The following is a 27,507-nucleotide window of genomic DNA, read 5'->3' as shown; positions in this document are numbered from 1 at the left end:
TTTGATTTCATAACAAAGGTCTAATTTTCCAGATTAAAAGATATAACTTTAAAGTAAACAAATACCAAAGCATGAAACACAGTATATTTTAACCCAAACCTTAACTTACAAAACAACTATAACATATTAAATGAACAAGAGTTGTACTTTTAAGCAAAAACAGAGAACTAATTTACAGGAAGATGTTTCGAAGCTTTGTTCAAGGCAACTTGTTTTCCATGCTCAACAGCATGGAACATGATCCTCTGAGACTTTGGAGAAAAGTAGTAAGAATTTATGAGACCATGACCTCCATACCAAGCTGCGTCTGTGCACCAAACTTTACAAATCATGATGATCTCTTCTGATGATCTCATTTTTCATTTTGATAATATTTTTTTTATCACAATCCAGCCTAGATACTGAGTGAATCAGCTGTTCTGACAATTGGACCACAATTGCAAATAGATTACAGGCCCAATATTTATGTGTTTACAGGTTAAAAATGGTCATGTAAAATGTATTGAAGATGAAGAAATACAGTCTTTTGCCATTGAAGTGGATGGAAAAAATACACGGTAAGCTTGTCTTTCTTAATTGGATTCACCTCACACCTCCTCATCTCTTTTTGAGTCATTTTTTGGGTCATTCATTTTATTTATTTTATTTTTTTCTTGCAGAACCACCTATATAACACTCCCACTAGACCCTGAGGAAAGCTTGGGCATCGGGCTTCCATTTTTAAACCTGTTGGTAAAGAAGACTGGTGAAGAATGGGGCTTTGAAATTACAGTAAGCACCATGCTTCCATGATTAACAGTCAAAGTTCACTCATAGGCAGAAATACAGATGAACAATATGTCAGTCCAAAAGGTGAGGGAAGTACATTGTTGTCCACACTCTTGCAAGGTAGTTAAATATGTTACTCTCATCTACTACCGAGCATTAATGTGAGTGTTGTTTTGTTTTTTTATCGGTTTGAAAAAGTGTTTTAGACCTTGGATGTGTCCTTCGTAATCAGGACATTCGTCTATATTTACTGTTTATCAAATGTTACAATTTTCAGGTTATGGATGACAAAAAGATTCGGCGGCAAATCTGTGTGAGCACCTGGCAAACAGCAAAAAACAAAAAAAACGTGTGCGTTGTCCAGCTAAAGTTTCCAACTTCCTGGGATTACATACATATTAACTTGGCAGAGGTTACCGCTGCATTATTTGGAACCAAATACGTGGAGACAGTGGGAATAAAGGTGAGTGTTGGCAGACCTGACGGACCACGGCAGCGTTGGCACCTGTTCACAATAACTCGCTTTACTTTCTATTGCTGCTCTTTTCCCTGCAGATTCATGCAAACTGTCGGATAAGAAATGTGTATTTCTCAGACAGACTGTACTCTGACCTGCCAAGTGATCAGAAGGTGGAGGAGAACACTCCCAACCTAAAATCAGTGATGTCTAACATGATAGCAATGTTGCCTGATGGGTGGGGTCAACAGGCCCACAGAGGGGGACTAAACATGCCAAAAATAGGAATTGCCCTTCAAACCACAGCTACCGGTGAAGAATACAGTCGTGGCTTTCACACCATTTTAAACAGCATCGGGTGGAGTCCACTTAAATTTTGGAAACAAGAGGTTAGTATCTATGAAACCATGAACTCTGTAACCAGCTAGCTTTGTTCACTATTTTCAGTCACTAATTAAATCATTTTGTAGCATAGCGTAAAAGATCCACGCTCAGATTATAAGATTAGTAAATGTAGCCAAACTCATATATTTGTGGATTCGCAGGTTAAAAATGGACACGTGGTACGTGTTATGGATGAAGAAATAAAGTCTTCAGCTATTGAAGTGCATGGAAGAAATACACGGTAAGCTTATGTCTCTAAACTGGATCCTTTATCTCAGACCACTCAATAAATCCCTGTCATCTCATCTCTTTTCATGGACTTTAATTCATTTTTTTTTTTATCATTGATTTCATTCTTTTCCTGCAGAACCACCTATATAACATGTCCACCAGACCCGGAGGAAAACCTGGGCATTAGGAAACCATTTTTAAATATGTTGGTAAAGAAGACTGGAGAAGATTTGGGCTTTGAAATTACTGTAAGTTCTCACGTCATCCATGTTTGGGTTCCATCAACAGTCAAAGATCACTCACCAGACAGTGACCTTCATTGAATCCTCAGCATTAAGAAAAACATATATATTCCCCTATTTTTTCTTTAAGGTTATTGATGACAAAAACATTCAGCGGCGGATAACTCTTACCACCTTCAGGAAAGACATGAAAGCAATGGTATATGTAGCCTGCGTCCCGCTGATACTTTCTGCTTCCTGGAAACACATTAATATCAACTTGGAAGAACATACATACAACTCATTCAGTACCAAATATGTTGAGACAGTAAAAATACAGGTTGGTAGTTTCCACGGACGACGGCAGCATCGCTACCTGTTCACACCACCTCCCTTTACTTCCTGGTTCTGCCCTTTTCCCTTCAGATTCATGCAAACTGTCGTATACGTAGAGTGTACTTCACCGACAGACTGTACTCTTACCAAGACCTGCCCAAGGCCTTTAAAGTCAACATTTCTGGACAGAGCCAAATCGTACACAGCAAAAATACTGGCATGGCCGATAAGTCCTCTCCGCTGCCTGCAGGGTCAGGAGGTCCTCAAGGCCAAGGGATTGAACTGAGTAAACAACCAACAGGAAGTGGCCTTCAAACTTCCACTGCTGGTCATGACTGCATGCGTGGGATCCAGTCCATCTTAAACAGCACTGAGAAGGATCCACTCAAGCTTTGGAAAAAACACGTGAGTCTATAGAAAAACTACCTGTTTTAGTTGTCGTCCACCAAACATTTCCAATCTTTAACGTCATTACTGTTGTTTATTATAGGTAAATTATAATCAGTTTGCATCAATACTGGATCTAGACACTGAGTTAATTGTCAAAAATAATTGGTGTTTGAAAAAAAAAACAGATTATAGGCTGAATAAAGATCTAACCTAAGTCCTATTTGTGTTCACAGGTTGAAAATGGACATGTAGAATGTGTTATGGATAAAAAAATAAATTCCTCAGCCATTGATGTGCATGGAGGAATCATGGAGTAAGTACATGTTTCTAAATATGAGTCCTCATCTGAGGTTACACATCAAACCCTGTTTCTCATCGTTCCTTTTCATGTACTTTAAAATAATCTTTTAAAAATGATCTTCTTGCAGAACCACCTATATAACATGTCCACCAGACTCCAGAGATAAGCTGAGCATCAAGCAACCAATATTAAACCTGATGATGAAGAAGACTGGAGAAGAGTTTGGCTGTAAGATTACTGTAAGTACACACACCGTCCAAGTTTGGGTCCCATGAACAGTCAACGTTCAATTTTGTTGGATCAAAATTGTTAGACATCAGACCTTCATCGTGTCATCAGTAATAAGAAGAATGAATTTTTTGTTTTTGACAATTTTCAGGTGACCGATGACAAAATCATCCGTCGGCAAATCATTCTAACCACCTTCACAAGAAAGATGAAAGCAAAAATATATTCCGGTTTTGTCCCAATAAGACTTTCTTCTTCCTTTGAACACGTTAACATCAACTTGGCAAAAGTTACGCATGTATTATTTGGAACCAGATACGTGGAGACGGTGAAAATAAAGGTAAGCGTTGGCAGATTTGACTGAAAACAGCAGCGTTCTGGTACGTTCACACTAACTCCCTTTGCTTTCTATTCCTGTTCTTTTTCAGATTCATGCTAACTGTCGGATACGAAGCGTGTACTTCTCTGACAGACTGTACACTCACAAGGAGCTGCCAAATGATTATAAGGTGGAGGAGAACAGTACAGCACCCAGAGTGAATACAGTGGTGGCTGACGTCTCAATGGTGCCTGAGGGGTCGCGTGTTCAGGGCTACACAAAGGGACAAAGTAAACAAAGAATAGGAAGCGCCCTTCAAACCACCGCTGCTGGTCATGACTACGTGCATGGATTTCACACCATTTTATACAGCATGGAGGGGAGTCCACTTAAATTTTGGAAACAAGAAGTAAGTATCTATGAAAATGTGAACTCTTGTGCACCAAACAGTTCCAATTATTAACATCATCATCATCATCATCATCATCATCATCATCATCATCATCATCATCATCAGTGTGTATTTTAGTTTGACTATAATTTGTATTACAATTTGGCCAAAACATTGAGTAGAGAAGATAATTGGGGCATAACAGATCATTGCAAACACATTATAGGCCCAATGAAAATGTAACCGTACTCATATTTGTGTGTCCACAGGTTAAACATGGAAATGTAGAATGTATTACGGATGAGGAACTTAAGACTTTAGCCATTGAAGTGCAAGGAAAAGATATTCAGTAAGTTTATTTTTCTAAACTGGATCCTTCATCTCAGTCCAGTCGGTAAATCCCTGTTCATCCTCATCCCTTGTCATGTTTTTTGGTTAGTTATTATTCATTCCTTTGCTTGCAGAACCACCTCTATATCTTGTCCATCAGACCCTGAGGATAGTCTGGGAATCAGACTCCCATTTTTCAACCTGTTGATAAAGAAGACTGGAGAAGACTGGTGCTTTGAAATTACCGTAAGTTCCCAGGCCATCCGTGTTTGGGATCCATCAACAGTCACTCATAGGCACGCAGACAAAGTCAGCCCAAATCTAAGCGGAAAAGTGGTTTAATCTGTTACTGTTAACTACCAGTAGACATTGATGTGAGGCTGTGGAGTTGTGTTGTGTTGTGTTCTATTTTGTCGAAATGAAAAATGATAAAGTTGTCAGACCTTTGTTGTAATATCAAGACGACCAATCGTCGGGATTCACATTTTCATTCTCTACAATTTCCAGGTGACTGACGATAAAAACGTTCGCTGGCAAATCATTCAAACCACCTTCAGAAAAGACACGAAAGCAATGGCACACGTGGCTTGTGTCCCATTACGACTTTCGACTTCCTGGGAACGCATCAGCATCGACTTGGCAAAAGTTACCCATGCATTATTTGGGACCAAATACATGGAGACGTCAAAGATAAAGGTAAGTGTTGGCAGATTTTATAGGTGGCAGCATTGTTACATGAATTCGCTTCCCATTTCTGCTCTTTTTCCTTCAGATTTACGCAAACTGTCGCATACGAAGAGTGTTTTTTACCGACAGACTGTACTCCGACCAAGAGCTGCCAGGTGACTTTAAAGTGAACATAATCGAGAGAAAAACAGCACCCAGCACAAATACCAGGATGGCTGAGAAGTCGTCGTTGGTGCCAGCTGAGTCAAGGCTTGAAAGTAAGCAAAGACCAGGAGCTGGCCTTCAAACTACCACTGAAAAGAGTAACCAAGGATTTCACACCATTCTAAACAGTGTTGAGAAGGCGCCACTTAAACTCTGGAAAGAAGAAGTAAGCATCTGCGTTTCCTCTGTTATACTTTGATTCTCACTAATTTCTATCACAATCTTATCGAGATATTAATGTATAAAAGATCATCACAAGCAGATTATAGGCATAGCAAAAACATATAATTGGGTGTCCACAGGTTGAAAATGGAGATGTAAAATGTATAAAGGATGAAATCATAACGTCTTCAGCCATTGAAGTGCAGGGAAGCGATATGCAGTAAGTTTGTTTCTAAACTGTACTAAATGTTAGACCACTCAGTAAATCCCTGTTCATCCTCATCATCCCTTTTCATGCATTTCTTGCAGATCCACCTCCATAACGTGTCCACCAGACCCTGAGGAGAGTCTGGGAATCAGACTCCCATGTTTAAACCTGTTGGTAAAGAAGACTGGAGAAGACTGGGGCTTTGAACTAACTGTAAGTTCTCACGTCATCCATGTTTGGGTTCCATCAACAGTCAAAGTTCATTTATCACAGTTAGAAATATACATAGACACCATGTCAATGCCAGCACTAAATTTATTCACCCTTTCTTCTTCGTAACTATTTCCAGCTGATCGATGACAAAAATGTGCACCAGCGAATATATCTGGGCAGCCACAGTAGAGAGGGGACCCCAGTTCCGCTTTCATTTCGTTGGCCACTAAAGCTCTCTAATTACTGGCAGTACTTCTGTCTAGACCTGGCAGATGTTACCAATAGAGTATTCAAGACCAACTATGTAGAGATGGCAAAAATAAAGGTAAATATTGGTGGATTTCATAGATGACGTAGTTACATGTTCACATTGACTCACTTTACTTCCTGTTTCTTTAGATTTATGCAAACTGTCGCATACGGAGGGTGTACTTCACCGACAGACTGTACTCTTACCACGAGCTACCAAGTGATTATAAAGTGAAAATTTCAATACAGGGTTGATGAGGGAGTCCTGGCTGGGTACTGTGCAACAGGGCCGACCATCTCAGATGCAGATGTTCTAATTAGACTGTCCTCACCATCAGCTCTGTGAAGCAGTGACCGCAACCTGTATGCTGAATCATAGCAACAGCATGCAGGACAGCCCCAACCAAAAAGAAAATATATAGACTGAAAGTAGCAAATTTGAGAACAACACAAGTTGTCTTTCTAAATGAAGGCCCACTGGCACAGTGAGCAGCCACAGAGGAGAGAGATTTCTTCTTAGCTCTAAGATGGAGTCTTTGTTTGATATGTTGTGTTTGTATTAAATTTTCAGCACCCATTGTGTCTAGTTGCATCTTTATCTAATTGATAAATGTATGATAGTTTCTTGTAAAGACTAAATTTAGGTTTGGTTACATGTAAAGTTGGATTCTTAATATCGTATAATGACTCAAAATGATTCGTTTTGCAAAAGAGCAGTCATAATAATCAATGGTGAACAGGCGGCTGCACTCTTTTCCCTGGTGTGATCATGCCCGTTGACCCTTGACCCCCAGAGCTGTCCTATCCTTGCTCACCTGTGCCCAGTCACAGTTGCTGCTCTGGCAGATTGTTCTGATGATGGATTGTTAGGATGAGAATATCGTCTGACAAAATATATGAAAGCTACCTATTTCTGCCTTAAAATCCTGCCAAAAAGTCTGGTTCTTTGATTCATGAAAGTCCCATCTGTCTGTGGCGTGCTCTGCCCACACCGTGATGGTGGTGAAAACAATTTATTTTGATGTTCCGTATTCATTGAGTCACTTTTTATTTTATGCATAATAACATGTTCTATAAATTAAGTCCTTTCTTCATTCATTATTTTGTAATATATGTACATTTCTAAAACAAAAGGAAAAAGTAATTGCTTGGCCAAAAATACTGACTTTTTCTAAATCAGTTTATTCATAGATTGGCTACTTAGACATTAGAGGTTGAATGACCTACAGATGAATAGTTCATGTATCTCCCGGTCAGTTAGAAAAATAATACTGATCTACACATGTCTGAAATCATGAAAAGACCATGCTCTGGCACCTCTGCATAAAATTCAATGAATTTTAGCCCATTGTTTCATTTTAAGTGTAAGCAGTGAAAATTGGAGGATGCGGGCATCGATCCCGCTACCTCTCGCATGCTAAGCGAGCGCTCTACCATTTGAGCTAATCCCCCGTGAAAACAAACAATTTATACTCTTAAGCGTTCTGAAATATGCTTTGGATTTTGCGCTAGTTTGGTGGGCCCATAATTTTATATAAACCGAACCATAACTATAAAGTAACGCTCCCCCCGTCATCCCTCTTGGTACAGGGCGGAGCTTAGGGTATTTAAAATAAATCTACCGTTTACTTATTGGTTGATGGCTGTGCAACTCTTGTTTCCTATTGGACAAGACGCGGCCGGAACTCACATCTGATTGGATGATCAGATCAACCAAATTTCAAACTAGCTTGCGTTTCGTTGCGTTTTTGGAATAAGGACAGCAGACTTTATCGTTAGTTAGGCTAAAGCCGACGTAAGTAAATTGTTAACATTTAGTCTGCCATGAATTTTTCATTTGAAAAGGATTATTTTCTAACACTTTAAAAATGTCAGAAACGGCAACGCGTAGAGGATTTTTGGACTTCAGTCCAGTAAAGCGAGATTACGGCAACAAGGAGAACGATGTTCCGACTTTGCGCTTAATTCAGTTTTCAAAGGCCCCTTTTTTGACTTTTGGAACCGTAAAGTTGGGAACATGCAGATCTACAGTTCTGCAAATTGAGAATCCGACAGAAGACGTTGAAGCTGAAGTTACGGTAGAAAAAATCCCCTCCAATAAAGGGTTTTCCGTGGATCACAGCACGTTTACCATTCAGGTAGGACACTAACGTTAGTTTCACGTATCGATTGTTGCCTAATTCTATTCTATTCTTGCAGCCCGAGGGCTCGTTCTGTTTGACAGTGACATGGACCCCAACAGAGGAAGGAGGAATGAGAGAACTCATCATCTTCAACGCCAACGGGGTCCTCAAGCACCAGGCTGTTATGTTGGGAAGAGCAGAAGCACCCAAAAAGAAAAAGGTCGGCAGCATAATTCCTTTCGTTTATGAAGAACAGAAGTCATATTCTTACTCTGACAAGTGTGTCTACAAATATGCAGGAATAGAACTGTTGGTGGATTTAAATGCTTTGGGGATATGACTTCTATTTTACCATTATAAGTACATAATGGCTGCATGTAAGGTGATGCTTACAATGTTTTTACCATTCGGGTAATACAAAAATATGTTGCACATTAGCCCTGATAATTGTTCAGAGGTGGTAAAAAGAGTGTTTGTGTTAAATAAGCATAAAGTGTCTTTACATAATGGTAGAGCCCTAATAGGACTACATGTCTATGTGTTTTACAGAAAAGTCTTTGGGATTCAATCAAAAATAAAACGGGAAGCAACCAGGTGGCTGCACCTCGGAGAAAGGTGACTGATCAGCCACTGAAGATGGCTTCCAATAAAGCCTTCCAAGTGTCCCGGAAGCCACAATACCAACGGAAAAAAAGCCGCAGCCCACTTGCATCTCTTGATGAGGGCAGACCTGAGGCAGAGAGGCCTTTCTCCAAGCAGATTCCTCAAACATCACTGCAGCAGAAGGTGTTGAATTCCCAGTCTGAGGAGAACATCTACAACATGCGTAGAAAGTCTTTGCACGATCCAAAGTTGGATGGTAATAGGGTGTCTCTTAGTCCAGATGGAATGGTTAGCAAGCCTGAAAACCAAGATCTCATCTCAATGCTTAACAAGACACTGTCCCCTATTGGCACCCCTGCAAGGTTGAAGAAGCTCATGCCTCATATTTACCACGAAAGCCCGCTTTCTGCAGCCGTCAGGCCTGCAGCTTCTCTGGACGAGGCTGATGAAAGAGCAACTGGAACTCCAATTCTGTCTGTTAAAGAGGCACTGGCTCTCATTGACTCCGATCTGAGCCACATCAATTCAAGCCCCCAAGACACCAGTTCCAGCTGCGGCTTTTCCGATTCACTGGAATCAAAAAGTGGCTCTCATGGTTGCAAAGTTGACAACGATTTCCTAAAAGCTTTACAAGACAGCCCACACCAGCCCGATGCCTGTGAGCAAAGACTGACATTCTTTGTCACAAAAAAGGGTGTGAGTGAGGTTGCTGGGTCAGAACCCATCCAAAAGGCAGCTTTCACGTCTGTCACAGTCACCAAGGCTAAAGCACCAGTGGAGGCTAACAGTTTGAGTGGGAGGAAGATTCGGAAATCAAAGCGGAGGCTCTTGGAGAAAACACTTGAGCTGTCTGGCAGCAGCGAGTCTGGACCAGGCACCCCAAGTCTTCCTGTTATAGACGTGGACGCAGGAACCGAGGCCTGTCACGATGCGCAGCCACAGGAACTCAGCACCTCCATTCTGTGTCCACGAATCCAGAGCTTGCCCACCACCATCTCCTCCCCAGTTGCCTCCCCCCTAGCCGTACCTTCCGGTCTCACCTCCCCATTTCCAGTCAATACTTCCATCCTCCCTTCATCTCCTGTGGGCACCTCTTCTCCACTTCACCCCAAGTTGTGTGTGAAGTTCAGCATGAACGAGGTTTGTCCTCCAGCATCTGAACCTCCGCCTGTCCAGGAGGACTCTTTCCCCGTTCACATGGCATTGAAGAACAAGAAGAGGAAGAGCGAGGAGTTCTTAAAAAGTGATGAGAAGATTGAGGATGCTGGGAAAACAGAACTTGCCAAAAGGACAAGAGTGGTAGTGTGCAAACCTGAGCCCTGCCGACCAGCACGGAAAAGTACGTCCCAGAGGAGAACAGCAGGTCAGCAAGTGTGACCAATGTGTGCTTTGTGTTGGACATCATTTCCTCTATAAACTAAATATCAATACAGCAACAAAATATGTGAGATTTGTTTGGGGCGTTTCGAAAGTAACTTGATGGAAAAAGACGCACCAAAGTGTTATTTATTCTTTTGTTGCCCCAGGTTCAGAGCGCTCCACAGCCACTCCGTCACTGAGGTCCGTGCAGGCTGCTGGTGCCAACCCGTCCAAGCCGCCTGGCTCCAGGTTTCCCTCACGAGGTTAAGAAACACGTGTTTTTACAGGAAACCTGTTGCTATTTTGCATTCCAGCCAGGCAGATTTTTGGAGAAACTCGGGTCTTTTTCTTTTCTTAGGTCCTCAGTCCTCAAAATCATCTCGCGCCGCATCTGTCAAGACCTCCAAAATTGTTGCCGTGGCACAGTCGAAGCTCAGCTTCATTAAGCCAACGCAAAATGGTACTCCAAAGAAGAAAATTCCCCATAACATGTACCCTTTACCTCAAATCCCTTCTTTTTATTTTTGCTCTCAGCCATCCCGAGACACCCGATGCCTTTTGCTGCAAAGAACATGTTCTACGATGAGAGGTGGATCGAAAAGCAGCAGCAGGGTTTCACCTGCTGGATGAACTACGTGCTCACCCCAGATGACTTTAAAGTAAACACTGAAGTGGCTAAAGGTAAAGCAGGCTTCCAAATCTCGCATGCTATATTGGTTTTATTGGCCAAGTAAGCAGGCACATAGATAGAATTATTAAACGCGCATGATTTCTGTTTATTTTAATTTTATTTATTTGTTTTCCTTGTAGTGAATGCTGTGTCCATCGTGATGGGCGGCGGCGAGGACAAGTTCAGTGTCCCTAAAGCTCCCACCAAGGAGGAGATGTCATTCAGCACCTACACAGCTCGGCGCAAGCTGAACCGGCTGCGTCGCGCCGCCTGCCAGCTGTTTACGTCTGACGCCATGGTCAAGGCCATTCAGAGGCTGGAGCTGGAGGTGGAGGCCAAGAGGCTGCTTGTGCGAAAAGATCGCCATCTTTGGAAAGACATCGGTAAATACACCTTTTAATATATTTTAACACAGATGAAAAAGAAGGTGCATAGTGACAACGTAAAGAGAACCACAGCATTTGTCATTTCTTTCTTTCTTAGGTGAACGGAAAAAAGTCCTCAATTGGCTTCTTTCATACAATCCACTGTGGTTACGGATTGGGCTCGAGGTATTCGGAGATCGGTGTTTCCTCAGTTTACTTTTTCACACACGCCTGTCGGTTCCTGAGGATCTCTCTCTCTCTTTCTCATCCTGCTTGTTCTCAGACAATCTACGGGGAGCTCATCTCACTGGAGAGCAACAGTGATGTTTTGGGTCTGGCGATGTTCATCCTCCAACGGCTCCTGTGGAATCCAGACATCGCAGCAGAGTTCAGGCACACTAAAGTGCCCCATCTGTACAAAGATGGTAATTTAAGGTTTTCCACTGAATTGACATGAAGTATTCACTTGGAGTTTAACGGAATTCTGCGTGTCTGTTGTTGGTTAGGGCACGAGGAGGCGCTGTCACGCTTCACTCTGAAGAAGCTGCTGCTGCTGGTCTGTTTTCTTGATCGAGCCAAAGAGTCTCGGTTGATTGAGCACAACCCCTGTCTGTTCTGCTTGGATGCAGAGTTCAAGGTAGGTCAGAGACTTCTGTTCAAACCACAGAATGGGTGAATGTGTCTGCAAGTGTGCCAAACAAAATTAGTTGGGATCCTTTGGCACTTTATGTTTTGTTTATTTTATCTTCAAGTTATTAAGTTAAACCAGTATAAGGAGGGTGGCTCACATTCACTTTAGTATATGAAAGGAAGTTCATCATATTATTTGCATCATTAATATCTATTGGGGAATGAAATGAGCACACCTTTGCTGTTGGTAGCAACAATAGAGGGAAAATGGACTTTAAGTTTGTCAGATTTATCGCACCATTTAAAAATGTTCATCTCCCACTGGCTTTTGATGAATCCTCTAAGTATGTGATTACATTTTAGAATCGATCCCAGCACTTTTGTTTTTGTTCCCAGGCTACTAAAGACCTGCTCCTCGCTTTCTCCAGGGATTTCCTGAGTGGTGAGGGGATCCTTCCCCGGCACCTCGGCTACCTCGGGTTACCAGTCTCCCACGTTCAGACGCCCCTGGATGAGTTTAACTTTGCTGTAAAGAGTCTGGCGGTGGACTTGAAATGCGGCATTCGTCTAGTGTGAGTGAGCCGTCATGAATTTTAATGTGACGCCGCGATGCCTGTTGGGAGATTGGCTTTTCTCTGAGGTCAGGTTCAGTTAGGTGGCAGTTATCCCTGCAGCTGGTGGGAGGGATTTGATGCTCCGGAGTTTTCAGGGTGCAGCTTTACTCGGGGTTTTATCTGTACTAATGAAAGATCTACTCTGCAGAGGCAACACTGTTGTTCTGTGATCAGGCTGGTTTGTGTTGCTGCTTCTCTCTACGTGAATACTATATGTCGGCGTTGCTCCAAGCCCAACAACGTGCTTTTTAGATTCTTTTCAAGTTTACATGACATCACTCTCATATAGCACAGTGGTTTATTGTTCTTTTACATTGTATTTATTTATTCTATCAGACGTGTAATGGAGCTCCTGATGCAGGACTGGAGCTTTTCAGCCAAGCTCCGTCTGCCTGCTATCAGTCGCTTGCAGAAGATCCACAATGTTGATGTGGCTTTGCAAGTCCTTAAAGACAAAGGGGTCGACCTCAAGGATGACCAAGGTAATTATTGTCAACACAAACTGTCCTCAACAAAAATCTAATATTGTTTTTCTTTTTTTTACCATTTATTTTTCTATGAGTTGTGAGAAGCACGTAGAACCATGTGTCCAAGTCCACCTTTCATCAGTGGATTATTCAGTATTCTCCAAGCAAATAATTAATGGGTTATTATTTGTATCCTCTTTTAATACTTTATTCAAGAAAAGGTAAGAATTTTGAATTGCTTTTTATTTGTAGGAAACATCATTAATTCCAGAGACATTGTGGATGGACACAGAGAGAAAACGCTGAATCTTTTGTGGAAAATCATCTTTGCTTTTCAGGTACGTGTTCATCTCTGACATATTTCTAATAGAAACATTATGTTATATTATTATATAAAAAAATATGCTGTATTTGTAGGTGGATGTGATGTTGGATGAAAATCAATTGAGGGAAGAGATTAGCTTCCTGAGGAGAACCTTGAGAACCAAACAGAGGCTGGCGTTGATGAGAGCCAATCAGAACCTCCAGCTGAGTTCCAGACCGACCAGTAGACCACATGAACACAGCAGCGTTAAGATATCTCTGTTGATGGACTGGGTCCGAGCTGTGTGTGACTTCTACAAAGTGAAGGTGAGTCTATTCATTCCTCTGCAAAACGCCATATTTCAGACGTCAAACCGGACTGAAGTGTGAGTGAACGCACTGTGTGCACAGGTGGAGAACTTCACCGTGTCGTTCTCGGATGGCCGCGTCCTCTGCTACCTTATTCACCATTACCACCCCAGTCTCCTGTCAGATAAGGCTGTCAGTCTCCTCACAACACAAACCGTCGAGTGCTCATTGAGGGGCCGCTTGGAGCTGGACTGCTCTGCCAGCGAGTCGGACAACTCGTTTGACTCTTTACCTGCAGGCCTGAACGGTACTCGGCAGCTCTGATCCGTCACACTTCAGTTATTTTTTATTTAAAAATATTCGTGGAGCACTTCTCTTTACTGCAAGTGTTGGTTGAGAGGGAATGCAAGATGTTTTATTTTCATTACGTCATTACGTGATGCAGTTTAAGATATGTTATTATTTATTCATTAGTTTTGAAAGATAAACAATAGATTGTGTTTGTGTCATTATTTATTGTAAAACCAGGCCCAGATTCTCAGTCAGTGGAATTTAAAGAGCTCCTGGAGAATGAGAAAAGCAACTTCAGGCTGATAAACACAGCTGTATCATTCCTGGGTGGAGTTCCAGCCATGATCAACCCATCTGACATGTCCAACACCATCCCCAATGAGAAGGTACAACCCCAGACCCAATAAAAAATCCTATAGATTTAAATATTGGAATGATGGAGTCGGTCTTATTATGCAGATTAAACATCAGCAATCTTCCACATTGTTGAATACACACATACTAATGTGAGTTATGACAGTATCATGTCATTGATGAGCTGATGTTTGTCTTCTCCAACAAACGTGTTTGTTTTCAGGTTGTGGTATTGTACCTCTCCTTCCTGTGTGCTCGTCTTCTCAACCTGCGCAATGAGACCAGAGCAGCCCGAGTTATACAAACAGCTTGGAGGAAATACAGATTAAACAAAGACCTGCAGCTCTACAAGGTCGGTCCAACTGCAAACTCTGATTTTTAATTTTAGCCTAAATATGACGTTGAAAAGTGAGGCAAAAGCATGCAAGAGTGGTTATTTGTCATTTCTTAGTGTTTCCCATAGTTGTGATGGAATTCTTACATTTAAACTTTAAACTTGAGGATATTCTAAAAGAAGTTTTTAAGAAGTGTGTGTTGTGTGTTCTATATGTAGGGTTGGTATCAGGCACAAAACAGAATTTCCAAAAAACCTTTTGTCTCCTGATTTGGCTGTAGGAAAGAAATATGGCCGCAGTGAAAATCCAGAAATGTGTCAGGAATTTCCTCCAGAAGTGCCGGGACAAGAAGCAGAATCAAGCAGCTGTGGTCATCCAGGCAGTCTGGAGGGGGCACGCAGTACGAAACGGGATAAAGCGTGAAAAACGGGCTCGGCTGCAGGCGTCACAGCACAAGGCCGCAACTGTCATCCAGGTAGGTGGATTCTGTACTTTCTTATATCTCCAAAACTGATACACGTTGTGTTGTTGCAACATAAGAGTTATTTTTCTTTCATGTTTTTAGGCCCATTGGAGAACGTTCATGGCCCTGAAAGCTTTCCAAAAGCTCAGGTACTACACTATCATTCTGCAGGCACAATGGCGAATGAGAAGGGCATCTTCTGCTTATGGAAAACTTTATTGGGCAACAACAATCATCCAGACACACTGGCGAGCTCGAGTTCTGGCCAAACACGACCGGGAATATTATTGCCTCTTGAGAGCTGCGGTAGTGAAACTGCAAAGAGGATACAGAAGATGGCAACTCATCAAAACACAAAAGGAGAACCATGCTGCTAAAGTGATACAAACTGTCTTTAAAAAGTGGTTTAAGGAAAGAATGGATGCGAGGACGACAGCAGCTGTGAGGATCCAATCTTGGTACAGAATGCAGAAGTGTCACGTCCAGTACAAAAAAGTCCAGTTGAGCGTTGTGCTGATTCAGGCCCGCTACAGAGGTGGTGCTCAGAGGCAGCGATTTGAGCTGTTGAAGCTGCAGCACCACTCGGCTGTCGTCATTCAGCGTGCATTCAGAGGACATGCAGTCAGGAAACGAGTGGCAAAAATGAAGCGCGCCGCATTGATAATCCAGCTCTGGTTCAGGGCCTGTGTGGTGAGAGATGTGCAGCGGCAGACGTTTGTGGAGCTGAGAGCTGCTGCCATTACAGTGCAGGCAGCTTATCGTGGAAAACTGGCCCGGGAGTCCCTGAAAAAACAACACGGAGCAGCAACAGTGATCCAGGCGGCTTTAAGAAAGTATGCTGCACGTCGCCGCTATCTGCTGTTGAAGAAGGCTGCAACTGTGGTACAGCAAAAGTACAGAGCCACAGCTTTGGCTCGGGACACAAAGAAGGAATACGATGCTTTTAGAAAAGCTGCCCTCACTATCCAAGCTAACTGGAGAGGCAGAGCCGACAGGAAAAAGATGGAAAAACAACATCAGTGTGCCACCTTAATTAAGGCCCACTATCGTCGCTACAAAGCACAGGCAGAGTACAGGTCCAAAAGGGCAGCTGCTGTTGTAATACAGCGTTATTACCGAGGTTACATGGCTGGAAAACGGATAAGGAACGCATACCTGCGGATGAGAGCAGCCTGCATCACTGTCCAGGCTGGATTCAGGGGCATGATAGTTAGGGCTGAGTTGAAGAAGCAGCACCGGGCAGCAACTGTAATTCAGACCTCAGTCAGGATGTTTTTGTGCAAAAAACAGTATTTGCTTCTCCAGAGTGCTGCTGTAATCATCCAGCGCCGATACAGGGCCCTCATTCTTGGCAGGACGCAGCAAAATAAACACAGGCGACTCAAGCAGGCCACTGTGAAAATACAGGCTGTTTATCGAGGTTTTAGAGTGAGGGAGGAACTGAAGAAGAGGCACGTTGCTGCCAGGGCAATCCAAACTCAATTTAGGATGCACAGAATGCGTGTGGCTTATCTTGCAACCAAGTATGCTGCCATCCTCATACAAGAACGATACAGAGCCAAAAAGCTCCGGGATCAACAGCGGCGAACGTACACGACAATGAAAGCTGCAGCAGGAGTCATCCAGGCTGCCTACCGTGGCTACAGGGCCAGACGGGAGATTGCTGAGATGCACCAAGCTGCAACAGTTATTCAGAGAAGGTTTTTCAGCATAAGGGAGAGGAATAAGTTCCTAGCCATCAAGACGGCTGTTTTGTTTTGCCAACAGAGGTACAGAGCAGTGGTAATGATGAGAAAAGTCCGTTCAGACTATCTATCAAAGCGCAGGGCAGTGATTTCCCTGCAGGCAGCCTGCAGAGGATATTTAGTTCGAAGGCATTTGCGTATCCAGCAGACAGCAGCTGTGACAATTCAGTCCTGGTTCCGGAAGAACCAGCAGAGAACCTACTACCAGAGGCTTCAGTGGGCCGCCTCAGTAATGCAAGAACGTTACCGATCAAACAAGATAATGAAACAGGAAATGCTGCTCCTGAATGCCAAGAAAAGAGCAGCTGTGACCTTACAAGCTGCCTTCCGTGGAATGAAATGTAGAAGGAACTTAAAACGAATGCACCAGGCTGCACATGTCATCCAGAGAGTTTATAGAGCCTGCTGTCAACGCAAGCAGTATTTAGCTTTGAGGTCCTCTGTCCTGATCATCCAGCGGAGATATCGAGCCACTGTGGCTGCCAAAGGAGAAGTGAAACTCTACCAAAGGATGCGCAGAGCAGCAGTCCTGCTACAGGCGGCGTTCAGAGGTCATCGGGCGAGGAAAGAAGTGGCGCGCTGGCATCAAGCTGCAACGGTGATCCAGTCTGCTTTCAGAAGCCACAGACAGCAGACAAAATTCCAGGCCCTGCGTCTGTCTGCTGTGATCATCCAGAGATGCTACCGCTCCCACGTTCTCCTGAGAAAAGAGAGAGAAACCTTCCTGAAGAAGAGAAGTTCTGCTCTTGTTCTCCAGGCGGCGTTCAGAGGTCATCGTGTGCGTCGCAGCATCAGCAACATGCACAGAGCAGCCACTGTCATCCAAGCACACTTCAGGAGATACCAGGCCCAGGCTGCGTTTGGAAGGAAGCGCTGGGCTGCCTGTGTCTTCCAGCAGAGGTTCAGGGCTCAAAGACAGAAAAATGTCGAGGTTCAACGCTATCAACAGCTCAGAAAGGCTGCCATTGTGTTTCAGGCTGCATATCGTGGAATGAAATGCAGAAATACCATAAAAGAGAGACACCAGGCATCAAGAGTTATTCAGAGAGCTTTCAGAGCTCACTGTCAACACAAGCAGTATTTAGCTTTGAGGTCCTCTGTCCTGATCATCCAGCGAAGATATCGAGCCACTATGGCTGCCAAAGGAGAAGTGAAACTCTACCAAAGGATGCGCAGAGCAGCAGTCCTGCTACAGGCGGCGTTCAGAGGTCAGCGGGCGAGGAAAGAAGTGGCGCGCTGGCATCAAGCTGCAACGGTGATCCAGTCTGCTTTCAGAAGCCACAGACAGCAGATAAAATTCCAGGCCCTGCGTCTGTCTGCTGTGATCATCCAGAGATGCTACCGCTCCCACGTTCTCCTGAGAAAAGAGAGAGAAACCTTCCTGAAGAAGAGAAGTTCTGCTCTTGTTCTCCAGGCGGCGTTCAGAGGTCATCGTGTGCGTCGCAGCATCAGCAACATGCACAGAGCAGCCACTGTCATCCAAGCACACTTCAGGAGATACCAGGCCCAGGCTGCGTTTGGAAGGAAGCGCTGGGCTGCCTGTGTCTTCCAGCAGAGGTTCAGGGCTCAAAGACAGAAAAATGTCGAGGTTCAACGCTATCAACAGCTCAGAAAGGCTGCCATTGTGTTTCAGGCTGCATATCGTGGAATGAAATGCAGAAATACCATAAAAGAGAGACACCAGGCATCAAGAGTTATTCAGAGAGCTTTCAGAGCTCACTGTCAACACAAGCAGTATTTAGCTTTGAGGTCCTCTGTCCTGATCATCCAGCGGAGATATCGAGCCACTATGGCTGCCAAAGGAGAAGTGAAACTCTACCAAAGGATGCGCAGAGCAGCAGTCCTGCTACAGGCGGCGTTCAGAGGTCAGCGGGCGAGGAAAGAAGTGGCGCGCTGGCATCAAGCTGCAACGGTGATCCAGTCTGCTTTCAGAAGCCACAGACAGCAGACAAAATTCCAGGCCCTGCGTCTGTCTGCTGTGATCATCCAGAGATGCTACCGCTCCCACGTTCTCCTGAGAAAAGAGAGAGAAACCTTCCTGAAGAAGAGAAGTTCTGCTCTTGTTCTCCAGGCGGCGTTCAGAGGTCATCGTGTGCGTCGCAGCATCAGCAACATGCACAGAGCAGCTAGCGTCATCCAAGCACACTTCAGGAGATACCAGGCCCAGGCTGCGTTTGGAAGGAAGCGCTGGGCTGCCTGTGTCTTCCAGCAGAGGTTCAGGGCTCAAAGACAGAAAAATGTCGAGGTTCAACGCTATCAGGACGTTAGGAGGGCTGTCCTCAGTTTACAAGCTGGTTACCGACGGATGAAATCCAGAAGAGTTGTCAAAGAAAGGCAGCATGCTGCAAGTGTTCTCCAGAGAGCTTACAGAGCCCACCTGCATCACAAACGGTATCTGAGACTACGATCATGTGCTGTTGCTATCCAGCGAAGGTATCGTGCTACTGCAGCAGCTAAAGCAGAGAGGTTCCAATACCTGGAAATGCGTTCTTCAGCCATCATCATTCAAGCTGCATTCAGAAGGCAGCAGGTCAGAAAGGAGATGGATCGACGACACCAGGCTGCCACTGTGATTCAGTCGGCTTTCAGAGGGCACCGAGAGGAAGCCCGGTTCCAGGCCCTGCGCCTGTCCATCATTACCATCCAGAGATGCTATCGCGCACACATTCTTCAAAGACGAGACAGAGAGAAGTTCCTCAAGATGAAATGGTGCACCACCACCCTTCAGGCAGCGTACAGAGGCTGGTGCGTTAGACGGGACGTATGCCGACAACATCGCGCTGCCACGAGGATTCAGTCATGTTGGAGAGGCTCAATGCAGAGACGCACATTCCAAAGGAAGCGGGCGGCTGCTGTGACACTGCAGCAGAGAGTCCGAGCGGTGCAGCGGGGCCGGTTGGAAAGGAAAAAGTTCACCCAAATGAGACAAGCTGCTATTGTAATCCAACAATACTGCAGAGTCTGGACCGCAAGACAACAGGTGACAGTCTGCTGAATTTAAACGGCAAGAAAAATGAAGAATGCAGTTTTTCACGATGTGTTTATTTTGATTTCAGGCGTTTGAGACGGAGAAGGCAGCAAAGAGACTCCGGTTTACTTCTGCAGTCTTCCATCATCTCTGTGCCATGAAGCTCCAAAGAGCTCTGAGAGCCCATTGGGCTTTGAAGTCGGCCAAAAACCAAATCCAGTCTGTCATCGTGATCCAGGTATCGTCACAGAGCGTTCTTTCAGTAAAGAATCTGCTGGAGAAAAGTAGTGCAGTCAAAGACATTAATTCATGACTGAATGATTCCTTCTCTCTGTAGCGATGGGTCAAAGCAAAGCAACAGAGGAGACGGTATCTGGAGGACAGACAGAAGGTGGTCGTGGCCCAGAGAGCTGCTCAACGCTGGTTAAGGCGACGCAACAAGGCTGCATCAACCATCCAGCAGGCGGTCCGGAAATTCCTCCTCCTCAGGCGTCAGAAGAAGTTTGAGCGAGGCATCATCAAAGCTCAGGTTGCTGAGGGAATTTGATAAAACGGATGATGCCGACTGTCTGTTATTATTCTGTTTCTGCCTGGGTGGGTGGGGACACAAACGCAGGGTTACTCACCACCTGCAAAGCAGCATCACATGAACGCGTAGAAGGTGAGAGGGAGGAGGCAGAAACTCGGGGTCACCTGAGGTACAGGTGCATCGTCTGCCTCCCAGTAGTTTGGCCATCCTGCTAAATTAAAGGGATTATCTTGTGTAGTCTCTTGTCCAACATGAGAGGCAGCTGATGAAGAGCTAAAGCTGGTGAAATGCTATTTCTTGGTAATTCCTGTTAGTGTTCTTGTTGAAGCATTGTGGTTTAACTGGGGCTGAAGAGCACTGGGTAATGGTGAATTACAGTATTTTTACACTCGGCATCATCTACGTTCTTCATTTAGAAAATTAGCTGGATTTCATTTGGTCTCCTCTTCGTGTTCCTGTCCAGGCCCTGTGGAGAGGACATCGCTCCCGCCGTCTCAATGAAGACCTGAAGGTGGTGAAGTTGAGGCAACGCCTGCGTCAGCTCAGCGCTAACGTCAGGGAGGAGGACAGGCTGGGCAACAAGACGTCATCTGCGCTGGACTACCTTCTTAGATACAAACACTTCTCCTATATTTTGGAGGCCCTGAAAAACCTGGGTTGGTTTGGTTTTTGAATTTTGTTTTTGATGAAGTTAGTGTGCGTCATGGAGCGAGTCTCTAAATCTATGACTGCTAATCACAATCAATATCAACGTCGTTTGTATAAATATGGGTACAGATGTTGGCACCCTTCTGTTTTGGCTACAGTTCAGTCTGATATGTGACTCTCAGGGCTCAGCCATTGCAGTAGCTCACTAACGCGGGACTGTGCGTGTCTGGTTTTCAGAGACCGCCACCAGGCTGTCCCCAGTGTGCTGTGAGCGGCTGGTGGAGAGCGGAGCCACTGTGGTCATCTTTACACTCATCCGCAGCTGCAACAGGAGCGTCCCTTGCATGGAGGTCATTACCTCCTCCATCCAGATCCTCCTCAACCTCTCCAAGGTGCTCACTCAGAATCACACCCACACACCTGTAACAGGTAGCATGGGGCTAAAAGTTAAAGGTGCAAGATTCACGCCGCTGGTTTTAACAGTACACAAAATGTACATTTGTAAAAATACTAATAAGTGAACATGTGTATCAGATGATTACTGTCTGTCCATCCATCCATCCATCCATCCATCCTCTACCGCTTATCCGGGGTCGGGTCGCGGGGGCAGCAGCCTAAGCAGAGAGGCCCAGACTTCCCTCTCCCCAGCTCCCTCTTCCAGCTCATCCGGAGGGATCCCCATGCGTTCCCAGTCCAGTCGAGAGACACAGTCTCTCCAACGTGTCCTTGGTCTTCCCGGGGGCCTCTACCGGAGGGACATGCGCTGAACACCTCACCAGGGAGGCGCTCAGGGGGCATCCTGACTAGGTGCCCAAACCACCTCATCTGGCTCCTCTCAATGCGGAGGAGCAGCGACTCTACTCCGAGCTCCTCCCGGATGGCAGAGCTTCTCACCCTCTCTAAGGGAGAGCCCAGCCATCCTACGGAGGAAGCTCATTTCAGCCGCTTGTACCCGTGATCTTGTTCTTTCGGTCATTACCCAAAGCTCATGACCATAGGTGAGGGTAGGAACGAAGATCGACCGGTAAATCGAGAGCTTTGCCTTTTGGCTCAGCTCTCTCTTCACCACTACGGACCGGTGCAGAGTCCGGTCCGCCTGTTGATGTCCTGCTCCATTCTTCCCTCACTCGTGAACAAGACCCCGAGGTACTTGAACTCCTCCCCTTGGGGCAGGATCTCCTCCTTGACCCAGACAAGGCACTCCACCTTTTTCCGGTTGAGAACCATGGCCTTGGATTTGGAGGTGCTGATTCTCATCCCAGCCGCTTCACGCGCGGTGGCGAACCGATCCAGTGATTGTTGGAGGTCACAGGCCGATGACGCCAACAGGACCACATCATCTGCAAAGAGTAGAGACCTGATCCTGAGGTCACCAAACCGGACCCCCTCAACACCATGAAATGTCATTAGCATCTCTAAAGCCAAATAAAGGTCCAAATATTTACATTAGCTCTGATACCGCAAACTGGACTGTTGACCTGGTGTAAACTGTCCACTCAGACTTTCGCTTCCTTTCTCAGCTATTTGTCATCAGAGCTCAATTCCTCTTCTGCAACATGAAATTCTGACAAAGTTGACAGATCCTTTTAAATCTGTGCATCTAATGTTCAACGTCTGCTTTGATGTTTCGAGACAAAATGCAGAAAGTAAAATAGTTTTCCTGCTTTTGCAGCTTCAGCAGTTTCTCTTTAACTTTCCCTCTTCCCTTTTCTCTCAATAGTACCACAAGACCATCGAGGCCGTGTACTCGGTGGAAAACTCGGTGGAAATTCTGCTGGATCTGCTGCAGAGGTACCGAGAGAAGGCCGGCGATAAGGTCGCCGAAAAGGGTGGCAGCATCTTCACCAAGGCCTGCTTCCTCCTCGCTCTGCTCCTGCAAGAGCGGCACCGTGCTGCGGTCTGTACTGTGCACACGCTGGTGAAACACATTCCAGTTCCTTTGCCAATTCAAGAACGTCTCTTCACGCAAGCTTTGCCTTCCGTTTTAGGAGGTCATGAACCTGCCCAAGGTTCTGGAGAGGATCCGCAGCATTTACCGCCTCACCGCACGCAAACATAAGAAAGATGCAGAGCGAACTTTTGTCAAGCAAAAGATGAATGCGTCGATCAGTGGGAGCTTCTTTGTCCAAGCGACGCCCCGTAGATCCCGTCTGCTACCAAAGTACGTCTGTGGTTGTGAACGAGCGGCTCTGTGTACGACGCAGGTGTGACCCAACCAACTGCTGACTGACGTCCTGTCTGTGTTCCAGGTTTGCACCAGACTGGGTTCTGAGAAAGGACAAGTTGAAGGATATTGTGGACCCTCTGAGGGCCATTCAAATGGTGGCACACACACTCTCCGTTGAGCTGTAGGCAAAGCTCATCTTTCATGGTTGCTTTTTTTCTTTTTTAAGCATCAGAAAATATTTTATGTAATGCTTCAAGGTTCTTTTTCATGTAAAATATTAACATGTCTTCATGTGTAATATTAAAAGGAATGTGTTTCATAAACATGAACAAGTAGGGTTATTTATTTTGGTTTCTTTTTAATGTTTGATCTTTTTTTGGTAAAGGTAAGGATGCTTTCATTTATCAACCGTGTGGAACAGGCAGAATCCAAACTCACACACACACACACTCAAACTCCTGGAAACGCATCACTGAATGAATCTTTTAATGGCAGCGAGGCAGAACCAACATGCCATCCTTGCAGTACTGATGCATGTTGTCTGCACGTTTCCCAGGAAGCTGTAAAAATGTCTTAAAGGAAAAACTGAATTTGAAGGTTATATTGCCTCATCGCGTCAGTGCTGATGTGCACGGCTCCACAACGGGACGAGGAGAGTTTGTTATATTTCCACGTATTAACATCCGATTGTTAATTTTCCATTAAACGTTTTCAGGCGGACGCTCGATAGAAACAAATAACAGGACGTCTTCTAATAACGATAAACATAAACTTACTGAGGCATCTGATGTTGTCGGTCCATTGGTGCAGGTGGACATGTGCTGCAGCTGAAGTAAATGCCCACCTCTGAATATATGGAGGCTTTCCTGCTAACCTCAATGTTCTCTATGACTCCTGTTGTGAGTATTAGCCATAAATTGGCTCCAGGACCCAGGAGGAGGAGTCAGACCACCAGCTGTTGGCTACAAGACCCAAGTCTCAATGCAGATTACTGAACAAGGTGCTGCTACAACATTTGAGCTAAACTCAAATGCATTTCTCAACATTCTTACCACTTGGTGTCAAAGTGAAGCTTTGCTGGACGAGCGATCCCGCCAGGAGCATCGCTCAGCCCGCAGGACTGGCAACATTTTTGCCAAAATAGCAGCTGTGAAAGAGTTCCACCAGTTTAATACTTGGTGATTCCACAGTAAAACAGTCCTGCTGCAGCCCTCTTAGCTCTCGTTTCAAATGTGTTAGCGGGTATTGATGTTTTGGGGGTTATTTTGATCCCCAATAACATTGTTTAGTGTGGAGATCTTGAACCTTTCTGACCAGGAATGTCCGTTTAAAATGATGGAGTTCTAATCAGCTCACCCCATCTTTGCTGTGTGCTGATGACTTCTGCATCAGATTTTTATGTATTTATTATTTTATTTTATTGAACCTTGTCCACGCTCAACAACCCTTTGAGAGTTGTTGGCACTGAAATTTCATCAATGCAAAAGCATCAATGCAATTTTAAACTCCAACAAATTCAAAACTGTTTTTTTTCTTCCTTTTTATTAGTTTGGTTCAACCATCAAGATAATATTCACAGCATCACTGACAGCAACAACAAAAAAAAGATTTTTCAGGCCATTTTTTGTGGCTGAAAAAAAGCACACGCAACACAAAAATGCACAATGACCCCGTGAAGCTACAGCCAGGAAAGCTTAACTAAAAAATCAAAGCATGTTTACACAGTCATCTATAAAAAAGAGTTTTTAAGAGCAAGTGGGAAGGACCATTACACCATCATTACAATACCGGCCCATGTTCACAGCCCAGCCCGGTGTTCCGTAAGTACACCGAAATGTAATCCTATCATTATGGGCTGCATACATCCTCTCTTGTCCCCTTTTGTCCCTGAAATCGATGTTACGTCTTCTCATGTCAGCAGCAGTCACAACGCAGGGTTCTGCCAAGTGAAAAGAACATTAGACAAAGTCGCTGATGCTTATAGTATTCAACTGTCAATTATATTATAATTATTATAGTGGATATGTTGAGCAACTTACACCTATAAGCTTCAGTGTTTAAGCTTATTGTCACTTACTGAGACATCTCATAGATCCGACCCATTTGCCATTATGGCAGGTTGTATAGGGAGATCCTGCCAAGACATAGAGGTTCTGACAGGCATACTCCACCCTGGCACCGTGTTGGTACTCATACTGAAGAATTTCCCTGAGGTCCCCATTCTCAAGACCTGGTGGTCTGCCACATTTAAGAGGACCTGGAAAATGAGGAAAATGTCAAGATCCTTTGGAATATTTGCAGGACTTTACCAAAGAACATAAAATTTGCATTTTAAACCACAAATTTCCCCCTGTAGGAGCAGGATTGAGTTACCTCCGCATGTTGGGAAGGGTTGACTCCACTGTCCATTGTCCAAACATTCCACTTCTGAAGTCCCATGAAGAAATGTTGCGGGACCCTTACAACTAAACTTCACTATCTGACCTTTCCTTACTTGACTGTACCGTCGGTGACCGGAGATGATGCCAACGCTCCACGGTACGTCTGTAATTCTGCAATTCTCTGTGTTGGAGGAGAATATCAGCATCATCAGACGTTCATTATGAAAAACACTTGAGTCACATCAGTTCATGTTGGCAATCGTGGCCAATGTCAGTGAAGGAGATTGTTTAGTCTCATCTGAAAAGGTGAAAAATGTAATTATAAGCACTTAAACATACCAGAGCATGTGGGAAACGGTGCATCCCACTTTCCATTTTCTAAACATGTCAGTTCTCCACGTCCATCCAGTGCAAAACCATTAACGCATTCAAACTGTAATTTATGTCCGATCTTCATTTTTCCATTTTCTCGCGGGAGTCCCCATGCACGAAGAAAATTGTGCATCTCCTCAGCATCGCAGGTGATGTCTGGAAGATATAGAAGATATAGAAGGGTCTTATGAAGCAGGAGTATCACAGTTTTAGCTTTGTCTGCACTTTTCTGTGGCAGTGTTCCTGATTCCCACCTTCACATGTTGGGAATGGCTTATCCCACTGGCCGTCTTTCCCACACACCAGCAGCGAGCTGCCATTCAGGTACTTCCCAGGAACCTCACAGCTGAATCTGAGGAAGCGGTCAGGAAGAATGGCCTGGTTGTTCTCTGGCAGCCCTTTGACAACCACCTGTCCGTCTTCAGGTGGGAGGTTGCACTTCGAAGCTGAGAAAACAAGAAAATGAGTGAAGGGATGAGATTCCTGTAAACAAACAACACCATTTAAGACATGTGCGACAACAGAAAGAGTTCTGGAAAGACCTACGCTCGCACACTGGCACGTGATTGGTCCATTTGTCAAACATACAAGTTCTGGTGTCCACTCTGCTCACCATCTGATATCTGCAAACAAAAGCAAGTTAAAGCAAAAAAATCCTCTCAACAAATTGTGCATTAATGGTGTCTGCTGGCCTGTGACTGGACACAGTTACTCTGGTTACTATGGCTACCATTATGTCTAGTTTGTGTAGAAAGAGCACTTACCCTTCGTTACAAAAGTATTGGATGATCGATCCAAAAACAAACTCTTCCCCTTTGATAAGCTCATAATATCCATTGGCAGTTTCTTCAGGGAGCACACACGGCTTCACTAAACAGGCAGGGGGAGTTTGGTTAGCTAAAGTTAAAAGTCACTGAAATGGCAAATCACATGATGGTTGAGATCAAGCCCTTCGTGTCATTTGGACTCAGTTTTAGGACAAAGGAGCTCACAGTAGCATTCTCCTCGACGTATAATCTCCCAGCCTCTGGCTGTGCATCTGGAGCTGATGGATAGACCGGATATGTAGCCCGTTTCACAGCTGAAATAGACCACGTCTCCTTCGAGGTACTCGCTTTTTCTTGTGTCTTCTGAGACGTGAGCGTGCTCAACAGCTGGGGGCTGTGAACAAGTTACTGACAGAAACAGACACAAGGTCATCAAGAAGCAGATCAAACGATATATATAGAACACATTTGCTCATCGCTCTTACCATTCTGGGATAAAGAAATATGCAAACTTCCCCACACATGGAGCAAAAGAAGGATCAGCCTCATCTTCCAAAAGTTGCTGTGAGTCGAACTCGGGCTAAATGTGTCTCGCAGTCTCCTTCGTGTCTACAGGATTTGTGTATTTATCCTCACGTTCTGCCCAGTGAAGATTATGCAAGAGTGCCTGAACTCAACGTGATGCAACCACAGTGTAGACATAAACACGTCCATGTACGGCGACATTCCCTGAGACTTCCTGTTGTGGGAAATGACTGCAGAAATGACACTGAGGTCCAACATTCTGGTGCTGTTCTGGTCTGATTCTGCCAAACACATCAAAGCAAAATCAAACCCAGGAATATTTCATGTCTTTCAAAAGTAGCAGATCGAACTTTGCCATCAGGAGTTTCCTGTTTTTGTTCTTTTTAGCTGGTGATTAAACATGTTCTCTCCTGTTCTGATTGCCACATTCGATCGGTCGG

The 27,507-nt window shown here is 44.6% G+C and overlaps 3 protein-coding genes and 1 non-coding gene across 6 annotated transcripts; 2 read left to right on the top strand and 2 right to left on the bottom strand.

Annotated features, from left to right (window-relative positions):
- Window positions 1-182: 182 nt before the first annotated feature.
- On the top strand, window positions 183-6,656 carry LOC115247258 (uncharacterized). The gene is made up of 17 exons (XM_029828406.1): window positions 183-266; window positions 478-557; window positions 660-771; window positions 1,046-1,231; window positions 1,324-1,614; window positions 1,771-1,850; window positions 3,216-3,327; window positions 3,468-3,656; window positions 3,745-4,044; window positions 4,296-4,375; window positions 4,491-4,602; window positions 4,864-5,052; window positions 5,129-5,413; window positions 5,550-5,629; window positions 5,719-5,830; window positions 5,967-6,155; window positions 6,230-6,656. Exons 1-17 carry the CDS (start codon window positions 183-185, stop codon window positions 6,332-6,334), a joined length of 2,586 nt encoding a protein of 861 aa, XP_029684266.1. The 3' UTR covers window positions 6,335-6,656.
- Window positions 6,657-7,458: 802 nt separating this feature from the next.
- Window positions 7,459-7,531, bottom strand: trnaa-agc (transfer RNA alanine (anticodon AGC)). Its single transcript has one exon. It is a non-coding gene; the product is annotated as a tRNA-Ala (tRNA).
- A 241-nt stretch (window positions 7,532-7,772) lies between these two features.
- aspm (assembly factor for spindle microtubules) lies at window positions 7,773-23,351 on the top strand. 3 transcript variants are annotated; one of them, XM_029828195.1, is made up of 27 exons: window positions 7,773-8,217; window positions 8,279-8,422; window positions 8,752-10,168; window positions 10,332-10,427; window positions 10,523-10,624; window positions 10,699-10,845; window positions 10,975-11,217; window positions 11,318-11,385; window positions 11,483-11,624; window positions 11,706-11,836; window positions 12,226-12,401; window positions 12,780-12,925; window positions 13,163-13,248; window positions 13,328-13,540; window positions 13,625-13,829; window positions 14,051-14,199; window positions 14,391-14,519; window positions 14,783-14,977; window positions 15,068-18,298; window positions 18,956-19,690; window positions 19,767-19,916; window positions 20,016-20,207; window positions 20,671-20,863; window positions 21,093-21,247; window positions 22,576-22,752; window positions 22,844-23,016; window positions 23,105-23,351. In XM_029828195.1, the coding sequence occupies exons 1-27, from the start codon at window positions 7,948-7,950 to the stop codon at window positions 23,205-23,207; spliced, it is 9,168 nt and encodes a 3,055-aa protein (XP_029684055.1). In that variant the 5' UTR covers window positions 7,773-7,947; the 3' UTR covers window positions 23,208-23,351. The 3 variants fall into 3 exon arrangements, with proteins under 3 accessions (XP_029684055.1, XP_029684054.1, XP_029684053.1); XM_029828194.1 differs by having other exon boundaries at window positions 8,752-10,144; window positions 15,068-19,690; XM_029828193.1 differs by having other exon boundaries at window positions 15,068-19,690.
- Window positions 23,352-24,545: 1,194 nt separating this feature from the next.
- LOC105418666 (sushi, von Willebrand factor type A, EGF and pentraxin domain-containing protein 1-like) lies at window positions 24,546-27,187 on the bottom strand. The gene is made up of 9 exons (XM_029828747.1): window positions 27,028-27,187; window positions 26,768-26,950; window positions 26,540-26,645; window positions 26,322-26,398; window positions 26,030-26,221; window positions 25,743-25,931; window positions 25,396-25,584; window positions 25,100-25,279; window positions 24,546-24,961 (listed from the first exon to the last, which is right to left on the bottom strand). The coding sequence occupies exons 1-9, from the start codon at window positions 27,089-27,091 to the stop codon at window positions 24,768-24,770; spliced, it is 1,374 nt and encodes a 457-aa protein (XP_029684607.1). The 5' UTR covers window positions 27,092-27,187; the 3' UTR covers window positions 24,546-24,767.
- Between the last annotated feature and the right edge of the window lie 320 nt (window positions 27,188-27,507).

This window comes from Takifugu rubripes, chromosome 20 (assembly GCF_901000725.2).
Source record: "Takifugu rubripes chromosome 20, fTakRub1.2, whole genome shotgun sequence".
NCBI classification, from domain to species: domain Eukaryota; kingdom Metazoa; phylum Chordata; class Actinopteri; order Tetraodontiformes; family Tetraodontidae; genus Takifugu; species Takifugu rubripes.
The sequence above is the reverse complement of the archived record's forward strand: the minus strand, read 5'-3'. Positions and strand labels throughout refer to the sequence as shown.